The sequence below is a fragment of the Dreissena polymorpha genome, chromosome 1 (assembly GCF_020536995.1).
Source record: "Dreissena polymorpha isolate Duluth1 chromosome 1, UMN_Dpol_1.0, whole genome shotgun sequence".
Taxonomy (NCBI): Eukaryota; Metazoa; Mollusca; class Bivalvia; order Myida; family Dreissenidae; genus Dreissena; species Dreissena polymorpha.
Genome location: NC_068355.1, coordinates 111,065,542 through 111,093,047, shown reverse-complemented (window position 1 = coordinate 111,093,047; position 27,506 = coordinate 111,065,542). Strand labels below are relative to the sequence as shown.

Below are 27,506 nucleotides of genomic sequence, written 5' to 3'. Positions count from 1 at the left end.
AACATGTTAAAGTATAGAGCTTTAAACAAACCGTCGTTCCAGCAGTGGAATCGTGACCTCACTTTAATGCATTGCATTCCATCTCACAAGGTATAAAGTTCAGTTCACAGTCAGTACAAGAATCACTATATAAACTCTGTCGTGTTAGCCCAGTGAACATGACCAGAAATATCTTTATTGCAGATATTCGGCGATATAATTATGGTGTATCAATTAAAGATTTTTTTTCCAATAATTCCATGATATGTACTAGTTTTGATTAATTAAATACGAAATTTTCCACCATAGCGACCAATTTATTAAGCATGAGCCCGATGATTCACTATACTATTAACAATGGAATCAAATAACTATGTCCGAAAAACCACTACAACATGTCTGTTCGAAGATCGCGCGTATTTATATTTCAAATATGTACGGTCGATTCGTTTGTGGCCATTGACTCGTATATTTTTGTTTAATTTCCATTCTTATTGTGTATTTCTGTTCTATATCTATAGATATATGGTAAATAATATATAATAATGCGTAATAAGCCACGAAATCTGGCGCAACATAATTTGATTTGCATGTGATGCTGCTAAGAACTGCGCAGAAAAAGGCATTTGATGTCTCATTGATATAACTCTTTATCTTTCATCAACCACAACCACAATCAACGCTGTATATCTTTTTAAAGATATTTCTTGTTTCTCCCTTAAGTAATTTTCTGCGAAATAAGTATTACTACATTTAACTTGGGAATATTCAATTAAGAATATTCAGATAGCATAAAACATGTTTTGTGCTGTAAATCATCATCATCATAATCTTCTTCAGAGGAAACAACAGAAACAAAGTTTTTATTTGAAATTGTATTATATCTTTTAAATATCATTGGGCAAATCTTCTGACCAAGTTTCATGAAGATTGGACAATAAATGTGACTTTTAGAGTGTTAACAATATTTTACTAAAGCCATATAAGGAAAAATGCCCACACCCTGGTGGCCGTGTTTTTCAACCACCTGGAACCATTTTCAAACTCGTACAAGATATCATTGGCATAAATGTTCTGACCAAGTTTCATAATAATCGGACAATAAATTTGGCCTCTATGGTGATAACAAGGTTTAACAAAAGCCATATAAGCACAAATGCCCCGCCCCCATGGCAGCCATGTTTTTCAACCAACCGGAACCATTTTCGGACTCGTCCAAGATATCATTAGGACAAATCTTTTGACCAAGTTTCATGATGAACGGACAATAAATGTGGCCTTTAGAGTGTTAACAAGGTTTTACTAAAGCCTATATAACCATATAAGGAAAAATGCCCCATCCCCTGGCAGCCATGTTTTTCAACCAACCGGAACCATTTTCTAACTCGTCCAAGATATTATGTGGACAAATCTTCTGACCAAGTTTTATGATGATCGGACAATAAATGTGGCCTCTAGAGTGTTAGCAAGGTTTTACTATAGCCATATAGGAAAATGCCCCGCCCCCTGGCAGCCATGTTTTTCGAACAACTGTGACCATTTTTGAACTAGTCCAATATATCATGGACACAAATCTTCTGACCAAATTTCATAAAGATCGGACAAGAAATAGCCATATATAGCCATAAAAGGAAAAATGCCCCGCCCCCTGGCAGCCATGTTTTTCAAGCAAACGTATCCTTTTAAAACTCGTCCAAGATATCATTGAGACCAATTTTCTGACCAAATTTCATGAAGATTGGACAATAAATGTGGCCTCTAGAGTGTTAACAAGGCAAAGGTTGACGCCGCATGATGGACGACGGACAAAAGGCCATCACAAAAGCTCACCATGAGCACATTGTGCTCAGGTTAGCTAAAAATATGAAATTCTAGAAATATCGATTCCCGCAGTAATTGATAAGAGTTGTTATAGAAAGACACTTGTTGATCTATGACATAAAACGTCACCATTTAGATGAGGCCAATTTACATAAGCAGTGTTTTGCAACTTCCCTCTTTTTTAGATTTGGTAATTTAATCTAAATTTTCACGTGATGAAGTGTTTTATAAGTGAAATTGTAAACAAACAGTCAATGGCTTATACAAAAGACTTGCAAAAATTTGCACTCTGTGTTAATTGATAGCTAGCAGACATAAAAGCCACTTCCTGCCAAGAAGCCGTAAAGCAACACCTTTCTTGCCAATAAAAATTGGCTTCCTTTGTCTTGAAATTAAGCTCAACCTATTGTGTGCTTATTTCTTAATGTCTATCCTTCAATTATATACCAGCATGTGCATAGCTCCGTCTTTCTAATCTTTCACAGAGAACAAAGGTGGAGTTTAACAGTTTATTGAACATGCCATTTACACAAGTTGAGTCCCAATTGGCAGTCTTAAATGCTCATCTTTGCCGAGAAGACCAATAAATTCTGATTAACCAACTTCCAGTACAGTTCCAAACAATGACTAATGTTTGTGTTTAGGAAATTCTTGAACACATTGATTTTCAACAAGACTATTGTCAAGCAATATAAGTCGCCTACCGGCTCCACCATTGTCAGAAATTCCAGATTTTATTTTTGTATATTTGTTGCCATAGCAACCAAATTTTTTAATTTAGGAACAAAATGAAATGACGTGGATAATGTCCATATTGCCATCTATCCATGTTTCAAGTTTCATGAAAAAAATATTAAGAACTTTAAAAGTTATTGCAGGATCCAGAAAACCACCATTTTCAGCAGTATTTCTAGTCTATTTGTTGCCATAGCAACCAGAATTTTTTACGTCGGAACGAAATGAAATGACATGCATAATGTCCATATTGCCATCTATCCATGTTTCAAGTTTCATGAAAAAATATTAAGAACTTTAAAAGTTATTGCAGGATCCAGAAAAACCACCATTTTCAGCAGTATTTCTAGTCTATTTGTTGCCATAGCAACCAGAATTTTTTACGTCGAAACGAAATGAAATGACGTGCATAATGTCCATATTGCCATACCGGTGAAACCGGTAGGGGACTAATAATTGTAACAGTGTTTAGTTGGATTAGTATTATCAACTTCTAGGTAATGATGTATTTAACTACTATAATATCTGGATTCTTTGATATAGTTAAAATGTTAAACAAGACAGTTGTGTCTTAGAATTGAACAATGACTTTGTTGAGGTCGCATTTTTACTGAATTTCATTTTTCGACTTGTAATTTCGACCTGACATATGAAGTGCACAAACAAAAAATGGGAAATGTTGTTACAATTTTTATACCCTCTACGTATGAGCCGGTAGAAAAATGAGTTTTTTTTTCTGTTCATCATTACAAAAGTCTGAACAAGAAATTTTAGTGAATACAGAATCATAATTCACACTTTCATTAAATTTCCTACTTTTAATTGATTTAAATAAATTAATACAATAATTGAATAACAAAATACAAATGCACATCAAAATGACATTTTTCCATATGGTACACGCCTTACCATTTTTCTGTTAATTACCAGCTTGGCAAGGGCTTCTTTAGTACTGGCACTGCCAGGGGTGCCAGGTCGTGACCCCATCTCTGTGGGTGACCTCCTCTCCATGGTAACCTGGGGCACTGGCAGGCGGTTAAGGTCAGGGGTCGAACCTGGCCGACCGGATTGCTTCTAAGGAAATAAGCAAATGTCAAATCAACTTTCTTTTGTATCTCTGTACACAACTCTGTCAGACACTGAAAAAAGGTAAAGAAACTTAATAGACTACTTATCATATTTAGCTTTGCATAAAATTATGGTAAAAAACATTACTCATTTTTTAGTGGATAGTAAAAGGGATAAACACAAGTCTGTGCGGTTATCTACTCTTCGCCTTTTATTGTGTACAGTAGTTCACATGTTCTGTCAGTAAACTGCTTTAATGACTGTTAAGACATGTTGAATGGTGAATATCTCTAATAGTTACCTAGAAAGTTTCATTAAATATTTAACCAAAAGCAAACTATTCCCATAACAGTTAAAGAAAGTCTATATTATTTTTTAGCAACCATGATCTCAAATGCAAGCGTGCTATTATATCAGATGTTTTATAAAGGTTGATCAATGCAAACTTAACTTATTGATTTACAAACACACACCTTCACCCTTTACCAATTTGTTGACATTTTGTCGCATTTGATGTCCCTTAGAAAATCAAATTAAATTCAAGTCCTTTCTTTATATATTAAAGTTTGAAAGGCTTTATTTCCAACCCTAAGATAATGATGAGTTGCAAACAACATTAAACTTGAACAGACGAGTTACTCGCAGGCTGCTCGTTTTACGCTGGTTGCAAAAGCCATTTTCACTTTGCTTCTGATGAGGAAAGGATTAACCTTAGTTTTTGTCAGTGACCTCACTTGATGATTCAAAACTGAAGCCATGTGTGAAATTTGCATTGAATATTATTAGTCATTACAGTGACATGTACTTGTTGCATGAATACCTAATCAAAAATGTTCTCTTAAATGCAAAATATGTTGTGTTCATACAAAAGGAGGCATAATTATGCTGAAAGGCTTGTCACTGTTAGAGGTCTTGGTCATTTACTCATTAAAAAGACACTGAACATATATGAGCCGTGCTCTGTGAAAAGGGGGTTAAATGCGTGTGCGTAAAGTGTTGTCCCAGATTATCATTTGCAGTCCGCACAGGCTAATCAGGGACGACACTTTCCGCTTTACCAAGATTTTGGCTAAGAAGAGGCTTTCGTTAAACAAAAAATATCATAAAAGAGAAAAGTGTTGTCCCTGATTCAATATCTTTAGTTGACATGGAGATATTAATTAACCCAGAATTTTCTACATATGAAAATGGACATAATTCTGCTTAATTGCAGGACAGAGTTATGGAACTTGATCAGTGACCTCAGTCAATGATCCCAAGCACATGTACATGTTTGCCTTAACCTGAGAATTAAGCAATTGTCACAAATGGGATTGATAAAGCTAAAACTATTCATTCAAAAGGCAAGCAAAAAAAATAATGAAAATAAAAGAACAGCACAACAGACCTCCATTGGTTCTATGGCTTTGGGCGGGCTCTCTGGTTTTGGAGGTGAGGGTGGTTTAGGATAGACAATCCATCTAGGGTGGTAGACAGTTTCATCCAGCTTCTCTCCCTTGGTAATGCTCTCTGTCACCCAGTCTGGAGTCACAACCTTGATGCTGTCATGCTTGCAGGCTTCTTCATACTTAGGCTGTAAGAGAACAAAATAACATGAAAACATATACAGTAGAATTGCAATAACTCGAGCTGGCGATTTCTCGAAAACTGGCGATTACTCAAGCATTAAAGAAAGTCCCTAGCTTTTTCCTTTAATGTCTATATAAAAATACCCGCGATAACTCAAACATGCGATTTTTGATAACTCGAGGTCGTGTGACGGTCCCTGAAAGGCATTTCACACCTAATCAACTGGCAATTATTCGAGGACGCTTTCTCGTCTGGTTGGAGCTAAAAATATTCGAGTTGTGAAAACAGCGCAATCAAGCAGACAAAAGACGCTCGATTAGGTGTGAAGTTAGTTGCAGTTTGAGAAACACTGCAAATTGTCATCCTTTGAGAAGCAGATCAAAGCTACACAGTTTTAATGATAATTAAATAATTACCAGCAATCGATAAATATCGCGAAACGTCTTTCGCCATCAGTTCCGGGAAGCTAATGGGTTACGACAATCTTCAATCCTTGACTTTGCGCAACACAAGTCTGACTAATGTACATAAAATGCAAAGTGTGTAATGATAATGTTGTTTATAGTGTGTGTTTTTTCATGCGAATGTACGTACCTTGTGTGCTTTTTTTAAATAATTATGCTACATGTACAGTGAATATTGATGAGATATTTTTGATTATATATATGTTTTGTGTGTATGTTGAAATAATTAAATGAATTTACGATCATCTTAATTGTTTTGTTTATTATACTGTAACCTTAAGCGATTTTTACAAAGCCTTTTCTTTCTCTAGCACCGTCTTGAATGTAAATAAAGCGTTTGCGGTCAGAATTTAGCATTATCAACCGAGACAGTGGAAACAAATAATACCATGGATTACTCGAAACCTGCGATTACTCGAGCATCGATGTCGGTCCCGTGCTTCCTTGAGTTATCGCAGTTTTACTGTAGTATCATTATTATTATTATATTATGTAAGTTAATTTTAGGTAACTTCAATTAAAGCAGTATCTTTCTTTTTGATGCATTTGAAAATTTCTGCCTAAATATTTGCCTTACAACATTTTGATACAAATGTAACAAACAAGAGCTGTCTCCATAGGATGACATATGCCCCCTAAAAACGCTTTGATAAAAGTTATGAGCATTTTTCGAAACCTAAACGCAGATTTCGAAACCTAAACGCGGACCCTAAGTTCAAGGTCAAGGTCAAAGGGGTCAAAATTTGTGTGCGTATGGTATGCCTTGTCCATATACACATGCATACCAATTATGAAGGTTACATCTGAAGCGACATCCCCCTTTTCAAAGAGCGCTGCTCATATGCCTGTAAAATATGCACTATGTCAAAGAGTCCATGCCACATGATTGTTGCAGGCAACATATCATCTTGTTATTATTACCTTTTATTTTCAAATCCTATTTTGTGCAACAAAGCTATGAGCAGGTCACAAAATGTCCCCCACAAACACACCCTGACAGGGTTAACACTACATGTCCTTCCACCATTATCATGGCAGGGACATTAAACACTAAACAAATCTGGATTTCAGCTGTGTACTCTTAAGTTTTTGGACACTTAAAAATAAGTAATTTTTTTGGGTCCGAAAATTTAGATACGAAAAATATTCAAAAATTACGAGTATCCGAAAATTTAGAGACATACATGTAATGGTTGTTTGTCAATTATTATAATGAAATAAACCGAATTAATAAATTTGCAATAATTTTATTGTGTTGTACTCTCCTTTCCCTGCTTTAAATAAAGTACAACTTCACCTATTTGCAATCTCTTACCTGAAATGGTATATACAAACGTCATAAAAAACAACCATACTGCTTCCTGAATACGATATCATTTCAAATGCAGTTGGGTGAGACCATTGTTTATTTTACAGGTATACATGGCAATCTACCCAATAACGCAAATGTAATGGTTCATTGCCCTTAGGGCATTCTATGCCAGGTTTTATTATGTTAATCCGGTTGTAAAACTTCATGATCGAAGGGTCCCAGATAAGCGAAAACAGGGCAGAAATCTAGTAAACTAGCGCTGAAAAATATACTGTCCGAAAAATTGGAGTCATTAATTATGGACGAAAATCCGCATGTCCGAAAATATAGTCAGGAAAAATAATTATTTTGGCTAAAAAAGAGGGTGTCCGAAAACTTAGTGTCCGAAAACTTAGAGTAATTACAGGAATGGCTTAACCCTTTAAGTACTTTAGCAATGCAATGTGCCCCAGCCCTCATCTGTTCTTACCCCTTGCGTGCTGGCAGTAATCAGATGGGTACAGCTGCTGGTCAGGTTGCCTTGACAACGGCCCCCGTTGAAGACGATCATGCCCCACAGAGACAGCCAGTCCTTCTCTTCTAACTGAACAGGAAGAAACATTGATAGGTGTTCATTATGCTTGTTTTGGGGTGTGTGTTTTTTTCACTTCTTGATTCAGGGATATTAATAATTAAAATCCATAACCACTACCCAATCTCAATGGCTTTACACTAGAAATGCAAACAGTTATGCCTTCACCTAAAAACTGCCTGTTTGAATCAAAGGTTTATTGTAGGCTAAGATGAACCTTAGAAATTATGTCATGACCAATCAAAACAATTACGTGGCTATGCACACAATGGCATTTAAAATCTCTACAGTCCAGTTCACTGGTTGACCTTAAAAGGTACAAATGTGTTTCAGCCTTTCTCTTGAAAAGGGAGTTTCATGCATGTTTGTGAAGTGTCGTCCCACCGTTCATGCATGTTTGTGAAGTGTCGTCCCACCGTTCATGCATGTTTGTGAAGTGTCGTCCCACCGTTCATGCATGTTTGTGAAGTGTCGTCCCACCGTTCATGCATGTTTGTGAAGTGTCGTCCCACCGTAACCTGTGCAATCCACACAGTCTTATCAAGAATGAAACTTTCCCCTTAAATGGATTTTTTTCATTCAAAGGAAGTCTCTTCTATACAAAATTCAGCCTAGGTGGAAAGTGTTGTCCCCAATTAGCCTGTGCAGACTGAACACACATGCATTTAGCCCCATTTTCCCACAGCAGCGCTCAATTAAATAAGTTATTATTCATTGACAACAATATTGTAGCAGTCTCAGCTGAAAGACCTCGATGGTGACCATCCTAAATTAAATCTTAGTTTTAGCTTAAGATGTTGACCAATTTGTTTGATTGCTATTATACAAGTACCAGTTTTGATTCCCATAGATGTATAAACATATATGCACTTAGTAATTCAGTTGTTCTAAATTCAGTCTGCCAGAAGAAACATTTTCGAGGCATACCTGTGCAAATAATCCTTTATTTAAACATTTATTGTGTACAGTTTATACTATATAATGTTAGTTTGATTACCACTAATCTGATACAAAACTCAAAATATGGACATACCTTGGAAGCACAAGCCACAACTCCGGAAAATAATCTGAACTCTGGAGCAAATAGATCCTTACTGCCATGGGTTAAGAAAAATACTCATCACAGACTTCCTTACCATGAACAATTGTAACATAAAACAATTTTAAAATGTTGTGTCAGCAATATTTTAATGTAACAGTTCCTACAAAATAGTGGATGAAATCAATGGATGAAAATTATTTCAAGGATACTCCAGTTGTTTTCTGCACAAGACAGACAAGGTAACCCATTCACTCTGGAAAAAATAAAACAAGAGGGCCATGATGGTCCTGAATCGCTCACCTGACTAACCAAATACAACCCCAACCCAGATTTCATCAAGATGAACATTCTAACCAAATTTCATAAAGATTAGATGAAAACTGTGACCTCTATTGTCTACACAAGGTTTTTCTATTATTTGACCTAGTGACCTAGTTTTTGACCCCAGGTGACCCAAATACAATCCCAACCCAGATTTCATCAAGATAAACATTCTGATCAAATTTTATAAAGATTGGATGAAAACTGTGAATTCTATTGTCTACACAAGGTTTTTATATTATTTAACCTAGTGACCTAGTTTTTTACTCCAGATGACCAAAATACAATCCCAACCCAGATTTCATCAAGATAAACATTCTGACCAAATTTCATAAAGATTGGTTGAAAACTGTGACCTCTATTGTCTATACAAGGTTTTTCTCTTATTTGATCTAGTGACCTAGTTTTTGACCTAGTGACCTAGTTTTTTACCCAGATGACCCAAATACAATCCCAACCCAGATTTCATCAAGATAAACATTCTGACCAATTTTCATAAAGATTGGATGAAAACTGTGACCTCTACTGTCTACACAAACAAATTGTTGACGGTTTTTGTATTATTTGACCTAGTGACCTAGTTTTTGACCTCAGATGACCCAAATACTTTCCAAACCCAGATTTCATCAAGATAAACATTCTGACCAAATTTCATAAAGATTGGATAAAAACTGAGACTTCTACTGACTAATGGGGTTATTTACCCTCGGGACTTCGGTTAAAAACCATTGCCCGAGCACACTGCTTAACATAGAACTCTGTATAAAATAGCCGAAAACGGCCATAAAATGGACAGCCCGATTTTACTGGGCTGTACCATTGGTATAAAAATAAAACTTTGCAGTGTTGGTGCGGTGCCTTAATAAAAATCTATTGGTTTAAAAATATATAACCTTTATATGAAGCGTTAAAAAGACGCAGTGCTTTACAGTGGATAGGCCTAACGCTGTTAAAAAGCGGCGTTTTAATTGGTTGATGCGCTTATAAAACAATGGCGCTGATAGGCCGAAATTTCTTATTACGGATTGCCAGTAGGTCAATCCGTTTAAAAATAGATTTTCCCACGGCTGACTTTGTACTTTAAGAAAAAGTAAACAATAATAGTTTATATGCAAAAATATAAATGAAAGAAAAAGGATGAGTTAATCCAAAAGAACTTGGAGTTGTTTTATAGTGTTAAGATTACTATGTTTTTGTTATGTTACTGTACTTATTATTAATTATTATCATTAATATGATGTTGTTATTGTATGTTATTGTTTGTATTGTTTTTTAAGGAGCAGAGAGAGAAAGAATAGCCCAATTTTTATAAGTAAAGATGGTGAAAACACACATACTGTTGTATGTGGCAGCATCATTACCAGACCCACTGTTCAGTATATACTGCAATGGGTTTGTTGGAGTCTTTAGACTTTGTGATCTGTGTTTTAAATGTTTGAATCCAAATAGGACTAATTTAATATAATAATTATAGAAAAAGGGATACACAGATGTGTAATATGTTTGTGTAACAAATTAATAATATTTAAGGGTTTTCCAGATCACAAAGTGGTTGAACATTGCCACAATATGTTTACATGCATTTTCAAGTACCATTTTTATGTGTATGTTTAAAATATAAACTAAACGCCAAACAACAAGATCTAATCATAGGAGAGATATGTTTATATCTAAGAACATTTATTAATAGGGATGCCAGAGCCTGATTTAACAGCTCTCAAATGTAGAGTGCAGTTGCATGTGTAAATGCAATTATATGAGAAGGAAAGGAAAAAAGACAATATATGATATCACATAGAGTGTGTAACTCTCAATTATATATTAATATTGCAATTGAGTATTGAGTTGTTAAAAAATAATGAGTACAAGTTTATGTATGTGGCTCAATGTTGAACACTTGCAGACAGGGAATATAGCCGTAATGCTCCAACATAAGACCCTGTCTGTATGGAACTTAAGGAGGATTGGGCTATGGAAAAGAGAGATCCCCCCAGAGTGGCATTAAAACAATATTTAAAAGTGGGTTTAGTAATAAACCCTTATATGTTAAGGGCAATAACTTACGTGTCTCCAAACGGTCAACTTCATAGGGCCACATAAAAATTAAGGGTAAGACAATGTGCTTTACAGTTAACAAGGGACAAAATTGTCACAAAACCAGGTTTTCATTGTGAAAAAAAAATCTGATAAAGGGAGAAAACTCAAACTGAACTTTTGAAATGACCAAAAAAAATTAACCCCCTTTGTAAGTTTTTTTTTTTTTTTTAAATCTATTTTTAGTCGTGGCGACCTTGACATTGGAGATATTGACGTGATTCTTTCGTGGGACACACCGTCCCATGATGGTGAACAAATGTGCCAAATGATTTTAAAATCTCACAATAAATGACATAGTTATGGCCAGGACAAGCTCATTTATGGCCATTTTTGACCTTTGAACTCCAAGTGTGACCTTGACCTTGGAGATATCGACGTAATTATTTCGCGCGACACACCGTCCAATGATGGTGAACAAATGTGCCAAATGATTTTAAAATCTGACGATGAACGACATAGTTATGGCTCGGACAAGCTCATTTATGGCCATTTTTGACCTTTGAACTCAAAGTGTGACCTTGACCTTGGAGATATCGACGTAATTATTTCGCGCGACACACCGTCCAATGATGGTGAACAAATGTGCCAAATGATTTTAAAATCTGACAATGAACGACATAGTTATGGCCCGGACAAGCTTATTCCGCCAGCCCGCCAGCCCGCCAGCCAGCCAGCCAGCCAGCCAGCCCGCCAGCCAGCCAGCCCGCCCGCATTCGCCAATCTAATAACCAGTTTTTTCCTTCGGAAAACCTGGTTAAAAACCTGGTTAAAAATGAGACAAAGACAGCTAAATTTGTACAAGATGTACATTATTTACAATATGTACATGACTATATGCATTCATATATTTGAAATACATGTTGCCACCCTGGAGGGTTGAAAGAAGGAGAGATTTTTGGAAGTGTAGGCCGATGTGGGTGGGGGAAAAGAAGAGCAAGCAGAGGTGGTGTCACTCAGTTGTACTAAGGGAGGTAATTGTGATGATGGAGTCTACACTGGTTGTTTCCCCAGGACCAGAGGGAGTGCACGGTAAATGAAAAATAGTTTGTATACTATTGAAGGAAAATTGATAATGGTAAGATGTAAAATGGTAAAAAGACCAAATATTACCTAGATGCATTAAGATAAACCCAAAAAGCTCTAATCTTACCAATATTATTAGTATACTGATGATAACATTGGTGGAAATAATACTAAAGTACCTTTTACGGTCTGCAAAATGACAATTATACAGAAAAACCGAGGCAATTTGCTATATAAAATAGCAATTTAATATAAAAATTAGGATATTTGCTATAAAAGTAGCAATTTTAACATGAGTTAATGCAATACAAAGTAAAATGGTTCCTATGGTGTAGGTATAGCAATATTGAGATAAAAATTAAGGCAATTTGCTATATAAGATAGCAGTTTTCACAAAAATAAGGAAATTGCTACACAAGATAGCAGTTATATTAACCCTTAATGTACTCCAAGGTACAAAATTAGAAGTTTCAACAAGGTCGACAATACTTTGTCCTAGATAGGGCTAAATAGGTGTTTATAATGGTATAAGGCCCTGCACCGTGCACTCCAGTCCGACATGGTTCTTCGAGTTTGAAGGGGAAAGGGTGGGGTGTCAAAGAGGAAGGGAGGGGGTGCAATGCAGCCAACAATCCCAGGTTACTGGACAGCCTCGTCCTTTCTTGTAGTAAGAAATGCCATAAAAATGATTATATTAAAAAACTGAAAAATGTAAATGGTGGACTAACGTCATACTCTCATAAAAAATGTATTAAAATAAAGAAGACCAGGTCAATGCCATTGGCCTGATTTAGAAAGGGCGGGGTAGAACAATTAACCCATTAAAAACTAAAATAAAGGTTGTGTAAAAGCGACACAAATCCAACACAATTATTTGATTACATCAGGTTTGTGCAGAGATTACACATTTTTAAAAGAAAACAGTCACAAGACTGTATAATTAGGTGGGTGTTGCTGCTCTCCCTCCCCCAATGACCTAGATTTTGTCAGTTATTTGACAATCTAGTAAGTATTTGGCGAGGGCAGAGAAGACCGGGCCCCTAGCTGCTCCCTTGGGGTCTAGGTAAGGTTAAAAACTAGTCCATGGGAGTGCAATGCAGCTTCGAGGTGGTCCCTCTGCGCCTTATGGTTAGGACAGTGTAGCAGCATGTGGGGCGCAGTGAGAGGTTCCTGGCACCTAGGACATGCAGGGTCTATACCGAGGACATACTTTCCTGCGCCACCGGGTAATAGGGTGGTTCCCATCCTCAGGCGCGTGATGGCTCTGTCAAGCACAATGCTTGCTGAGTATCTGTCAGGCGGCCTGAGGGTTTTCGCAGGTCTAGTAAAAGTATGTCGACGGGAAGACAAATTGTCGGTCCGGAGATTCCACTCGCCCAAAACAAATTTCTTTGTCAAGGAGTAGATCTCAGAAGGTGCCAGGGGTTCCCCAACATCTACGGCCCCCCTCAAGAGGCCCTCTTTGGCCCCCTTGTCGGCCTGTTCATTTCCACTGATGTTGACATGTGCTGGACACCATACTAATGAGACCTTTAAAGATTTATCTAGGCACTGTTGATGAAGTTCCAAAATGCTAGCTAAAATATCAGGCCTAGATCTGCTATTTCTGTTTTTTATGGACTCAAGAGATGACATTGAGTCTGATAAAATAGCAGTTTTAGTAGGTTTATTGACCAATATCCAGCACAGAGAGAATTTAATTGCCAAAAGTTCTGCTTTAAAAATAGAGAGATTGTTGCTGAGCCTGTGCGTTTTACTAATGTTTTTTGAAGGGATTACAAAAGAGTTGGCTACCAAACCAGAGTTAGGGCATTTGGAGCCGTCAGTGTAGATTTTTAGATGCTCAGCATACATATTATCTATAAGAGAGAGAGCTTCTGACTTGATGAGTTGTGGCAAGTCAGTTTTCGTTATTTAATTAGAGAGTGATAGGTCAACATCAATGGGTCCAAGCGTCCAGGGGGGGACCTTGGAGGGCCTCAGGTCTGCTACATGTACCTTGTCGAGACCAGCATCCTCAACCAGGGTCCTAATACTCGCACCAAAAGGTAGGGCGACATGCTTACGCTTAAGTATTTTCTAGGGATGGGAACGAATACCGATTTCGGTATTCCAATATTCGGTCACCCTTCCGAACGAATATTCGGTCAACATCTGTTGGAAAAAAGTCAACTTTGTTTACCGTACCATTACTCCATGAATTCTACTTTCGTTTTTACCGGAAGTTCACCGGAAGTGACTAAATATTGACACAGCGTTGCCGTGGCTAATTCGAAGCTGATTTTGTTGATTACTTTTTATTGTTAAAATTGAATGACAAAAACTGTTTTTAAACTATTAATATCGTACATCAACAATAGAACGAGAAACATAATATTACATGACGACAAAATAATTACAAAACAAAACAGTTAGATCTACATATAATTAAAGCTGAACTTAAACGAATTATGTACATAGCCACAACACACTTTGAACCTGTTTAACAGACTAAACAGTCAGTCTTTTAAAGTTGCCACGTTTAAAAGACACTTGGATCGGCGACTTCTTATCGGATGATGTCGTGAAATACTTCCAAGCAGCGGAAGGCGTAGGTGGCATTTTGCTTGGACAGATATTTACTTTATGCGTGTAGCAATTATAATATTTTCAATTAAATGAGGGTGAAATACCAAAAATATTTCTTTAAGTATAATACCTGATTGAATATTGAGTAATTAATTAATGTTTGGACCATACAATACGCAAATACTCATTAGAGGTTGAGTAAATTATTTTCTAAAAGCCTTTTTGATTGGACAATGTGATTATAACCATACGATCTGTTTTGTTTTTCACACCAAGTCGGCTCTTTCTTTACTCATTTAATCTTCGATCATTTTAAATGTAATTCGAGTTATTAGATCAAGACGGGTCGGTGTTTTAATTGCCATACGGTCTTATTTGTTTTTTACACAAAGTTGGCTTTTCCTTTACTCATTTAATCTTTGATAATTTTAAATGTAATTCGAGTCATTGGATCAAGTGCAGGTCGGTGTTTTGATTGCCGAGGCGATTTGCACCTATCATAATTTTGACACAAAGTGTCTGGCTTTGTTAGCGGGATTTATGACCGGTATACTGTCATCACCATAGCGACGCATTATCGCGCCTACCGGAATAAACATTATGACACGAGGAACAACTTTTTTGACAATGTTTGAAGCAAATTTTACGAATACAAAGTCTTTGAAATTACTCGATTTTTTATTTTTTCTTCCGAATATTCGATTTGGAAAACAATATCCGAATATTCGGTCCGGGACCGAATATTCGGATATTCGTTGACATCCCTAGTATTTTCCCCTTGATGAAGGTGCCAGTCCTGACAAGTTTGTTAACGGGGTTTGAACCATGCCGAGACTTAACCCTGGCCCAGAAATTGAGGGACTGTTGTTTTCTACGCAAGTCAAGAGGTAACACTCCGGCCTCCTCCTCTAGCAGTGCACCCGGTGTACAGTTTAGGGCTCTCAGAGCTATCCTTAGGGCCTTGTGTTGAATGGCATCAACCATTTTTAGAGCGTTTGGCTTAGCACATGCATAGATTTGGGCTCCATAATCTAGCTTTGGACGTATAAGGGACTTGTAGAGTGTTAAGAGGCTATTTTTATCTGATCCGAAACCTGTGCCTCTTAAAATTCTCATTAAATTTAGGTCCCTTTCACACCTTTCTGCCAAATATTTGAAGTGGTGAGTAAAAGTTAACTGTTTATCTAGGTACATACCTAGAAATTTCACCACTTTTTCAAAGATAATTTTGGTGCCGCCTAAATTTAAGTCCAAAGAGTGCTGAAATTGTTCGCCAAATAGTACTCCTACTGTTTTGGTTGGAGAAATTTTGAATCCCCATTCAATTGCCCATTTCCATATGGAGTCTAAGCCTGCTTGAGCCCTCTTTTGCAGGCGTAACATGTTAGACCCCTTTAACCAAGTGCCTGAGTCATCGGCAAACTGGGAGATAACCATTCCTGAGTCTTTTACGGCATCAGGTAGACCGTTTACGATGAGGGAGAACAGAGTTGGGGATATTACGGACCCCTGAGGGGTTCCGCGTTCAGTTATGGCTACCTCTGATAACTCCCCATCGACCCTGACCTGGATTTTACGGCCCTCTAGGAATGCTCTGAGGTAGTGGAAACAGTATCCAGTGATTCCATAGTCAGCTAGCTTTTTTAGTATGCCGAAGGTCCATGTTAAATCAAAGGCGGCCTGAAGGTCCAAAAAAATTGCTAATACTGATTGCCCTTGATTTTTTGCAGAAAGAATATCATGTTGCAATCTAGCTAGCTGATCAATAGTAGATCGCCCCTTCCTAAAGCCAGACTGGAAGGGGTTTAGTATATTATTTGATTCCAATAAGTGTTCTAATCTATTTTTGACCATTATTTCTAGTAATTTACCTGCATGTGATGTTAGACTTATTGGACGATATGAGTTTGGATCATTTTTGTCTTTACCGATTTAGGAATTGGAATCACTGTGGCCTGCTTCCAATCGGGTGGTATCCTGCCTGTCCTATACACCTGATTGAATAGGTTAAGCCAGATTTTTAGAGTTATGGCTGGCATATTTTTAAACATTAAATATGCTATTTTGTCAGGCCCCGTGGCGGTGTTGCTCCTGCTGTTAATGGCACTTAATAATTCTGTGATAGTGAATGGTAAATTGAGAGGCGTGCTGTTATCCCCAGGCTCATTTAAAATATTTCGGTGCTCAGTCTCAAACCGCTTTTGATAATTCAGAGTTTCAACGGGAAGGTTTGAGTCACTGGAGACAGATTGGAAATGTCGTACCAAAAATTGAGCCTTGTCCCTTGGGGTAGTGGCAATTTCGCCTTTGTATTTAAGTAGCGGTACAGGGGTGAATGAATTTCCTTTAATTCTGTGAATTTTTTGCCAAAAATCCCTAGTATTTTTCTTATTAATGATAGCTGAATCACAGAATTCTTTCCAATTTTGAGTTTTTGCGTCCAAAATAACCCGCTTTGCCTGATTTTCGAGGGACCTATAATTAAGAAGATTATGCTCAGCGGGGTTCTTTTTAAGATTTTTTAAAGCATTTTTACGATCCTGTACCGCATTGGAGCACGCCTCATTCCACCACGGGACCCTATTTCTGGCTTTGACCTTGCCGGAGGAGACCGGTATGCTACATTCCGCTATGGACAGTATCCTGCTGGTTAAGTTAATACAAAACAGATTTGGATCCTGGGAGTGAACATCTGCAAGGGAGAGATCTGAGCAGAGGTCCCTAAACTGAGCCCAATTAGCTTTTTCCAATAAAAACTTTTGCTCTCCTGAGCATTGGGCCTCAGTTCCCTGTGCAATATAGTTGAGCAGGGTAACCTGTTGTGGGAGGTGATCAGATCCCATGGCATCTTTAACAGTTGCCCATGCAGACGCACTTGCTATCCTGGCATTAACAGCAGTAAGGTCAATGTGGGAGTTTAAACCAGTGGGGTTAAGCCTGGTTGGAGAACCGTCATTGAGCAGTATAAGATCTTGCTTGTCCAACCATTCTATTACCGCCCGACCTTCTGCATCTGAATTTATGGAACCCCAAGCAGGGTGATGTGCATTAAAGTCGCCTGTGAATATTACATCAAAGGGTCCTTTAATGGTCCTTAATTCCTTAAAGAGGCCGTTCAGGGTTTCAAGATCACATCCTCTTGAATATAAATTGACCTGGATAAGAGGCCAGTTCTTGTCAATAACCAATTTAATTGCTAATGCCTCAATAGCAGTGCTACCATCAGATTTAAATTGGTTGTTCACTCCCAGGTGTTCATAATTAATTGTATTTTTAATATATATGGCAAGACCACCAGCAATATTTTGGTTTGAAGTAACATAATTCTTAAATTCACAGTTATACCCTGGTATTTGTTTTACAGAAATATTTGAAAATTTTGTTTCCTGTAAACATATGATATGGGTATTAGTGTTGCAGTCAATAAAATATTTTAATTCTGTAAATTTGTTGGCGGAAAGACCACCAACATTGAATGAAATTATTTGCAGGTCACTGTCCATAGTGGTGCGAAATTAACTTGCGTTTAATCTGATTTATTGAGTGGTGAGGAGATTTAACTCCTAGTTTGTGGCCTGCACAGGCCCCTTTGAGTTTCGCAGGGGTCCTGGCAAGCCGAACGTGTTTCTTATTTGCGGGGAGGGTACCGCTGGCCGGGGGAGGGGGCATCCTGGATCTGCTACTACTATTGGAGGATCCCCAGTTCCAGAATGGATTTTATTACTTAAAATTTTATCAGGGGGGATGACCTTTGTTATTGATTCTCTGCAATTTTTGAATCGAGAATCAATTTTGTTGTAGATGTAAGATATAACTCGACTCCCAGTGGGCCTTTTCTGGTCCTTTATTATCTCAGCAACCAGATCCGCCAGCTCGCTGAGATATATTTTCCTATATGTGGGACCTGTTGCTGGCGGATCCTTGATTTTAATGAGTCCCCAGCAAACGAGTTACGTCTGCTGGTGTTGTCGGTAGGGGAGCTCATTGGGGATGTCTGGGAGTCGACCAATCTGGGAAGGTTAGGGGGGACACTGACTCGGGGTTCCTCCTCTATTTCACAGATACCAGAGATAGAAAGGTTCTCCAATATACTGGAGTGCACCGACACCAGAGAGTCTCTCCCCGTGATATCAAACATAGAGTCGTCCGACAGTGTAGGACCACTACAGGTGGTGTCGCTAGCACCGTCGGTCAACGTGGTGGACGGGGAGGACCCCCTGGTAGCCACAGGAGGGCGTCTCTGAGTGGGTGGATCCCCCTGGATAGGCGATACAGGGGGGGTGGTGCATAAATCGGGTGTGTGTTTGGTCACCGGTTCCGCAAAGGTAACCTTGGGGGGGGGGGGGGATTCCCTATTTATAGGTTGAGGGGGGGGGGGGGTACTCTTACCCACTAGCCCCTCAACTATGGTGCATGTCCTCCCGGCTTGGGGCGAGATAGAACCGGGAGAGGCATGTTTAGGTGAAGAAGCGGAACCGGTTGTGATGATAGTGTTTAGGGCTCAACTAGTCCGGGGAGTACCCCGGCCAAACCTGAGGCCAATTGAAAAATGGTAAGAAGAGACATGATGGGGGCTACACTACCAGCTGACTGGAGGAGGCACTAATAGGGCATGGTGTTTTGAGATAGGTGATGCCTATCCGACCCTGAACGTGCCTCCCCTAGTAAAGGGGTCAGGTTTTGACACTGCCCCTTAGATGGGTAGATGGATGCTCTTTTGTAGGACGACATATTGTAGAAATGAAAATGAAATAAAGAAGGAACGACGCTAGTTTCGTGGGAATCTTAGATGTTATGTGTGTGATATAATAATGGTTTTTATTTGACACAACTCTTAATACGTGTAAAGCACTAAATGCAGGCACAGCACCGGTAAACAACCCAATATAGTTTATATAAGTAAATAAGGTAGTTAATTTGTCATTTGGTAATGTTTAATTTATACGATGAAGAAGCCAAAAATAATTCCGAATACCAAATGACGTCCGAAATGCTGCAAGTTTTAGAAATTTACGAAAAAACAAAAAAAAGAATCAATGGACGGGTAAGGGACAGTGCGGCGTAGTGGATAGATGTTCTGGTATTGTAGTGGCTCTCTGGTTCGTCTGTTTCTCTTTGTTTTTCTTTGAAGTGGCGGTTAATCTTTATTTACAAAAATTGATCTCTGTTCAAAATGGCTGCCGGAAACACGATGATGAGACTTCTACTGTCTACACAAGGTTTTTCTACTATTTGATCTAGTTTTTGACCTAGTGACCTAGTTTTTGACTCCAGATGACCCAAATACAATCCCAACCCAGATTTAATCAAGATAAACATTCTGACCAAATTTCATAAAGATTGAATGAAAACTGTGACCTCTACTGTCTACACAAGGTTTTTCTATTATTTGACCTAGTTTTTGACTCCAGATGACCCAAATACAATCCCAACCCAGATTTCATCAAGATAAACATTCAAACCAAATTTCATAAAGATTGGATGAAAACTGCAACCTCTATTGTCTACACAAGGTTTTTCTATTATTTGACCTATTATGTGACCTAGTTTTTGACCTAGTTTTTGACCCCAGATGACCCAAATACAATCCCAACCCAGATTTCATCAAGATAAACATTCTGACCAAATTTCATAAAGATTGGATGAAAACTGCGAGCTCTATTGTCTACACAAGGTTTTTCTATTATTTGACCTATTATGTGACCTAGTGACCTAGTTTTTGACCCCAGATGACCCAAATACAATCCCAACCCAGATTTCATCAAGATAAACATTCTGACCAAATTTCATAAAGATTGGATGAAAACTGTGACCTCTACTGTCTACACAAACAAATTGTTGACGGACGAACGCACGCACACACATACGGATGCCGGACATCACACGGTCACATAAGCTCACCATGTCACTTTGTGACAGGTGAGCTAACAAATGGTATGAAAAACAAGTGAACTAAATTCTGCCTTCAATATATGCATATTTTCCCATTTTAAGACTTATCAGTATTGATTCATGGGCCCATTTTAATAGGTCAAAATTAGGAACCGTTTTTTACTTAGAAATTTTCCTATGCATAAAGTGAAAGTAAAAAAGGGTCCCTAATTTTTACAAATTTCAGACAAAAGTAACAAAAACTTTGCATATTGAATCATTTAACCATGGAGAATACACATTTATGATTGAGAAATTAAGTAACTGAACAACTTTATTCTCGCTCGGACTTTGACATCAAGGCGCTTAGAGTAGCATTCCTTTTCTTCAAAAAGTAAAGCTAAAAATGTTGCTTTCAGTGTTTGAAATTTGCATACGCTCCCAAACCCTGCCCTGGTAATGTTGGCTTTCTCACATGTTCAGTTTGTATCATTTTCTTGGTCTTAAGTAATAATGGGAAAATTAGGGCTTGCTTGGTTAAATGCTAATTTCAAGTGAATTCGTGAAAGATAATTAAAATCAAAATTAATGTGCAATTGATGCAGAAATGTCAGTGTTACAGCAGTGTTCTCACCATCACACAGGGCAACTCAAATAGCTCCCTGGCCTCCTGGTACTCGTGGTTGTCCACGTCGTCGGCTATCACATGACTCACCATCTCGCTCAGGTACGTGTCACGCTTACCCTGGTACTTGGTGAGCAGACCCACTACCTACAATCATTGAAACAAGTCCAAAACTGCCAATGCTCAGTAAAAATAATTCTTTTCTTTTGAACTCATTTTAAATAAGTGTTGTATTAAGCAGCTGTTCATTACAAAAACAATATGAGAGGGTAGACAAAGTCCTGAGTATTTAGGTATTTCTGCTTCAGCCATTAGCATGCCTAATTTTTTATGTGTTCATTTGGTTATGCTGTCTTCTGTTTTTATTTGTTTGAGCTGTTTGTTTAGGAAGTCATTCACTTGCTTTAGAAAATATCAGTAAGATATTGACAGACCCATCAACTTTCAAATCCTAATGTAAAAAAAACGCAACTATATCTGATTTCATATTCAATAATTTTAGAAGTACAGTCAATCTTATTGATGCAACTACTTGAATTAAGCGACCTTTGTCTAATGCGACCACTTTGAATTCCCCGAGCATTTTCTCTATACTTTAATATTGAATTAAGTGGCTTTTGTCTAATGCGACCAGCGACTGCTGATTTTCATGTAATTTGACATCCAAATCTTGGATTAGCAACCACTTAAGGGTAAACTTGGAAAATCTGTTGACCATTGACTAACTTGATCAATGATTTATCGTCAGTTTAACATCATCAAAGGAAAGCCGCTGCCTGTCAAGAAGCCATAAAACAACACTTTCTAACCAATAAAAGGCTTTTTTTTTTAGTGATCAACATTCTATACCTATCCTGTAATAACATGTGCATAGCTCCGCCTCTCAAACTTTTAGAGAGAACGAAGGTGGAATTAACGGTTACGTGCACTGCCAGATGCGCTGATATTGAACCCCTGAATCATGCATGCTCAGTCCATATTGGCAATTGTAATTACTTTTCCTAAGCTAGCTTGGAAACAATTTTAATGAAAGGCCGCTTAGTTTCGATATACCAACTTCCTGTATATTTCCAAAAAAGGGTGAATGTTTGTGTTTAAGAAATTCTTTAACACATTTATTGTCAATAACGGCAACAGCATTTTGTTGGTTTATAACTACTCTTCTAGTTATCAAAATGCAAGGTAATGACATTTTAAACTATACTTATATCTGGATTATTTAATGTCATTTAAACGTTATACATGATAGTTGTGTCACAGAATCGATCTGAGAATTCGATTATTAGTGACAATTATTTTACTTTTTTCCAGAATGTGTTTCTTTTTAACCATTTTATTAAGACAATTTTGTTTACTCTCTTGATTGGTCCCTTCTTCTAATCAGTCTGGATCTTCCTATGGGTCAAGCAGTTCAATGAGACAACTTAAAATAACACTGTAAAAATGCTACACAGTTGATGTTTCACCATTTTAAGATGTTTTCTTTTTTTTGCAGTTCATAAATGATCATAAGGATGATCATTCACATGATCTCCGGTGCTTGGTTGAAAGTAAGTTATGTTTACTCTCAAATTAAACGTAATTGTATGTGTATTTGGGGGTTTATTAGAAGGTTTAAAATAAGTGTAAAAGTCCCTTATTTGTGAAATTTCTGTACACATATTTTTAGAACATGAAGAGAAGTTTCTTACCAGGTTTTTTGGGGGGTTGTTGGGGATGGGGGCCTTTAGCCCTTATGTGGGGGAAATTTTACAGGCGATTTTCCACTTTGGGGGATTTGTTTACTTACTCTCTCATTATTACATTTGTACATGTTGGCACTATATTCATTGCTTTTTTCATAATTTATTAAGTTTGACAATATTAAATTGAAATAGAATTGAGATATTATAATCATGAGACATATCTTTCTATGAAAAATAAATATATTAATTAATTAATAAGGTAAAAAAACTGCTTACTATCATTCAGAAACTATTTACAAAATCAAGCACATACATATGCATTGTAACAAACCTCAACAACTAATCAGAATGGCCGGACTCACGAGAAACAGTGCACATGATATAGATAACTCCCTGGAGCTAAATCTAGCTACTAATTTGACAAAATATTGTTGCTTTCTTGTCACTTATAATCTAAGGGTGTATTTATTAATATTAAGAGGGCAAGATCGACTAAAACACTTGCTTGGGATTGTGCATGTTTTTTTTTTTTTAATGTGTGCAACAACAACATCTGTGTCTTAGCTTCTTGTTCTTTGCTCACAGTTTCCTAAACCTTCCAGAGCTTTTATTCAGTCTACTACCATGACTTGTAAACTGTGTTTTTTTCAATAACAAATACAAAGTAGAGTGTAACCTACACCATTCTCCGTATAGGAGTACATTCTCCGGTACTAATTACTTACATTTTCCGAGATTTCTCCCACTATGTAGAATGTAACGTCTTTGAAAAGATCTTCTGGAACATCCCCTTGACTTTCTGAATCCATCTTTTACCGGTCTAGCGGAAAATTTTGCAAAAAAATAAACAAATGCATCGAATTATTCCGCTAAAACTCGCTTAACGTTTTACTACTCAAGCTAATATTGTCGTAAAACGTATTTTTCGTTTATCATTAAGATTGCACAAAAATCATGTTACAAAATCTCAATCCGATCTTGAAGTACATTTTCTATACAGTTCAGAATGATTGGTTCGGTACTTCGGTCCTTGTATTGTATTACTTTGTTTTACGACCGAATGCCACAAAACCATTTCCGTCGCCAGTGTAAACATTTTTTGCTTAGAAAGAGGTATGAATTTATTAATAATTAATTTGATGGTGTGTTAATCTTTAATATGAAATAAAGCAAAGCCTCAAAGCGAGCTCGATTAATGTTAATAGAAAAAAATATCAAAAAACTTTAATAAACATGATATTTAAAGTGATATTATGGGCATTTTCACTGTTTACTTGAGCTGAAAAGAATTAACAGCATAAACAAGTCAAAAGAATAAGTTAAAATGTTATAACTGACCAATTATATACAACTCATCTTGCTACCAGTTGTTTATAAAAAATAAATATTCTTTCGATATTTTACATGACTCACCCAATCCTCTAAGCCGAAATGATCCATAAAACAAAATTGTGTTTTTGTGTTGTATGAACGAAACTGCAAGAAAACTACATTTAGACTCACATCGTACATCGAATCATTTCTGTCTTCAGTTGTCAAAATGAAAGTACGGTTGATATTCAAATGGATTATTTTTCTCTTTACGGGATATTGTTTTATTATGTTGATGCTGCATTAACAAATATAAGTGTATATGAAGTGAAAACAGCAAAAATAAACAACGGTTGCGATAGACACCTTTTTACTGTTAGATGCCCATAATATCACTTTAAATAAAATTATTATATTTATATATATATAGGCACTTCCTAACAGAAGAACGTGGAGTTCGTAAAGACTGGTAATAATATAGGCACTGGTATAAAAAAAATAAGGAAATTAACTTTTAATTATTATGTTAATCAGCAATTAAACAACGAACGGGCCATATTAAAGGGTTTCATGTGACCTGATGAACATAACTTTTAGCCCAAAACCCCGCCCAAAACAGATTGTCACACTATCAGTTGCCAGCCTTGCAACCACAGGTTTACCTACGACAGTCAGATCGGGATTCGAACCAGAATCCACCCATGAGCCATCTGATGATATTGATCATATGATATTGGCCTGGGTTGCTCTTCCAATTAAGCTATCTGACCTTTTGAAAAATATATAGGTAAACTGCAATGATGTTTAATAGCATAATTACCTTGCTTAGGAAAATTTTACAAAGAATTACATTTAATTGATATTCTGTTACGATTTAGAACAGTATATTGTCAGTTCAAAAGCTCACATGAGCTAATGTTTGAAAAGCCCACACAAGCATCTGTTTGTAAAAATGGTGCTAATTAATTTGCCGACTGTGTATAGTTGAGATAAATTCACCTTATTTTGCACAAATCTGGTAAAATATATATGGTTCGAATACCAACTGCGGATAAGAGCAACAGAACAGTCCTTGTAACTAAATAACTCTAATATTTTAATAAGTAATTATCTAAACCATAAAGTGACCTATACTTCGATAATTATGTATACCTGAAGAGAAGATATATCAAAGGTAAAAGTTGCGTAACACATGAAACTATAAACAAATTGTGCAGCAAACAAAGATATGTATATACCAAGGATAAATATATTAATCTAGTATGTATGTACTTGGCATTACCTCCTAAAAACAATAAACAATCAACTAGAACCTACAGTGTAAAAACTGTTGCTACCTTCTCAATTATAATTTTCACTGGCATCAGCAATGATTTCTCAATGTTGCATACTGTACTTAGATTGCACAAGGGCCAAGCAGCATATTTGTTTTATTTTCCTTTTTGAGCATTTAAAGTTAAAGTAATTTCAAATTACCATAATTGAGGAATAAATGCAAGGTAGGTCAGCAATAATTATTTCACCCACCAAAACATGTTATTTAATACCATTGATATAACACTTTGATAATTTTACACTTGTAAGTAAGTATATATTTTTTTAAGTACCAAAATACTAGGATTAAATTAATTTGTATATTCCTAACTACTGTTTAAAAGTCATTTTGGTTAGCGACTGTCACGTCACCCACCATACTCAAGGTAGCGACTATCACGTCACCCACCGTACTCAAGGTAGAGACTGTCAAGTCAGCCACCGTACTAAAGGTAGCGACTGTCACGTCACCCACCTCAAAGTTATTTACATCTTATTTGAATTTATGTTTTAAATATGGTTAATCACATTTGATCACATCTTTTGATTGCTTATATCAATCACGTTTTATAGTATCTATAAACATTGCACTATTTGTAGTAATTATCAAATAATTAATTTAAAATGTTCTTTACAAGAAAGGTAAGCTCAGATTTCAAATAGAGCACTCTCTCCCTCAATTTGAGATATTGTAAAAGGTAGCAATATTTGTTTGAATCATGCCATTTTGTTAGGCATAAAAATTAAACTAAATTCTTCTTATTTTTTTCAATAGAAGAGAATAGATATCTAGAATATGAGATCATAAAGTTTGGTCATGTTGAAATGATACTCAACCACCTTTTAAATTTAAATGTAATGCATGACTTAGACAGTGAAAGAAAAACACTATATGAAATGATTATGAAATCGAGTATTTGACTGTGCAGGTTGTTGTTTGAAAAAGTTTGGTACCTGAGTACATGCCAAACCAATCATGTGTTTGTTCCTCAATGGCAATCGTCCAATAAATAATAGCACTTACTTGTTTTGTCATCATTTTTAATAAAAAATGCGTGTAGTGGTCAGTGTTGACACTTGCTATGTACACACAAAACGGTGACGTCATTCGTTACTTGGATAAATTGTGTGATGACGTCATCGAACGGGGAAGTCCCTGAATGAAGACAAATGTTTTACATGAAGAAATCTGATGCTTTATTCGAAATATAGTAACAATAAATAGATTGCAGAATTTTAAAATATTTAAAAGCCGTAAATTTGATCATTTTTCCTATTGTATCATTTTGATCAATCAGGAGACGCTGGTTATTTACTTTGAAAATTTCCAGTTCCGGTTTCGGATGTTCCGGATATCAGGTTCGGTTGCGCGCGCAGATACCAAACTTTTCAAAACAACAACCTGTGTAGACTTACAGTCCAATACATGTGTTAACGTAATGCGAGCTCTCGAGCCGCCTATGGCGGCTCAGCAAGCTCGCTATTAAGTTGTCTAATGAACCTGCGTATTTAATATGCAATTATGACTAAAATCAGTAATTTAAAAAAACAACATTATCAATTCTCTAAAAAAACATTCTTTTACCGTCTTATTCAATACTAAAAAAAGTTCCATCCATCTAAAATTCCAGTCCAACTATTAGTCTACAACAGATTTGCATCTCCATTGGAATGTATACTACCTTGACTCTGTACTGCTTTCTCTTTATTGATAAACTAATTTATTTACTAATATTTTTTATCATACATGCCAGATTTTGTCAGGTCCAAATCCATAAAAAATGTCTGGACATTTGACCAAAAATTGGGACACCTTAAACAATCTATCATGCTCAAATGTAGTTAGTAATCAGTATATTACGTTCAAAATCTCATAAATTCTGGCCAATATTGACAATAAATGTTCTGAAGAATTTCATGAACACAACACTCTCCATTTTCCGGAGGTACACATGCATGTGCACAATGCAGATGACTCCATAAAGTGAAATGTGGGGCATGCCTTTATATGACATCCAGTCGGGAGGAACTTGTGTAAATGGTTTAAGGCAATGTGCCTGCATCATGCAAGCACTGTTTACTATAAATTTAGATTGATGCAAAATGTACAAACAATTTTCTAAAAATCAG

General features: G+C 36.7%; 2 protein-coding genes and 1 long non-coding RNA gene across 5 annotated transcripts in view; 1 reads left to right on the top strand and 2 right to left on the bottom strand.

Moving 5' to 3' along the window:
- Positions 1–23,650, bottom strand: part of LOC127844335 (PAX-interacting protein 1-like) — a 49,260-nt gene extending 25,610 nt beyond the window's left edge. For both annotated transcript variants that reach the window (XR_008032677.1, XM_052374448.1), the window contains exons 1-7: positions 23,477–23,650; positions 21,076–21,213; positions 8,771–8,814; positions 8,553–8,613; positions 7,418–7,531; positions 4,991–5,176; positions 3,445–3,609 (exon numbers count right to left, since the gene is read on the bottom strand). Coding sequence is in view for 1 of the 2 variants with exons in the window: in XM_052374448.1 (XP_052230408.1) it covers positions 3,445–3,609; positions 4,991–5,176; positions 7,418–7,531; positions 8,553–8,613; positions 8,771–8,814; positions 21,076–21,213; positions 23,477–23,560 (792 nt within the window). In the remaining variant the exon portion in view is untranslated. The remainder of the gene's footprint in view (positions 1–3,444; positions 3,610–4,990; positions 5,177–7,417; positions 7,532–8,552; positions 8,614–8,770; positions 8,815–21,075; positions 21,214–23,476) is intronic.
- LOC127844418 (uncharacterized) lies at positions 11,307–11,743 on the bottom strand. Its single transcript, XR_008032722.1, has 2 exons — positions 11,503–11,743; positions 11,307–11,340 (listed from the first exon to the last, which is right to left on the bottom strand). It is a non-coding gene; the product is annotated as an uncharacterized LOC127844418 (long non-coding RNA).
- The window catches only part of LOC127844312 (leucine-rich repeat and IQ domain-containing protein 1-like), a 49,791-nt gene continuing 45,717 nt past the window's right edge, over positions 23,433–27,506 (top strand). The window contains exon 1 of one of the 2 annotated variants that reach the window (XM_052374427.1): positions 23,433–23,461. The gene's annotated coding sequence lies outside the window, so the exon portion shown is untranslated. Of the gene's footprint in view, positions 23,462–23,778; positions 23,865–27,506 lie in introns of those variants that run through there. The other variant, XM_052374424.1, reaches the window with a different exon arrangement.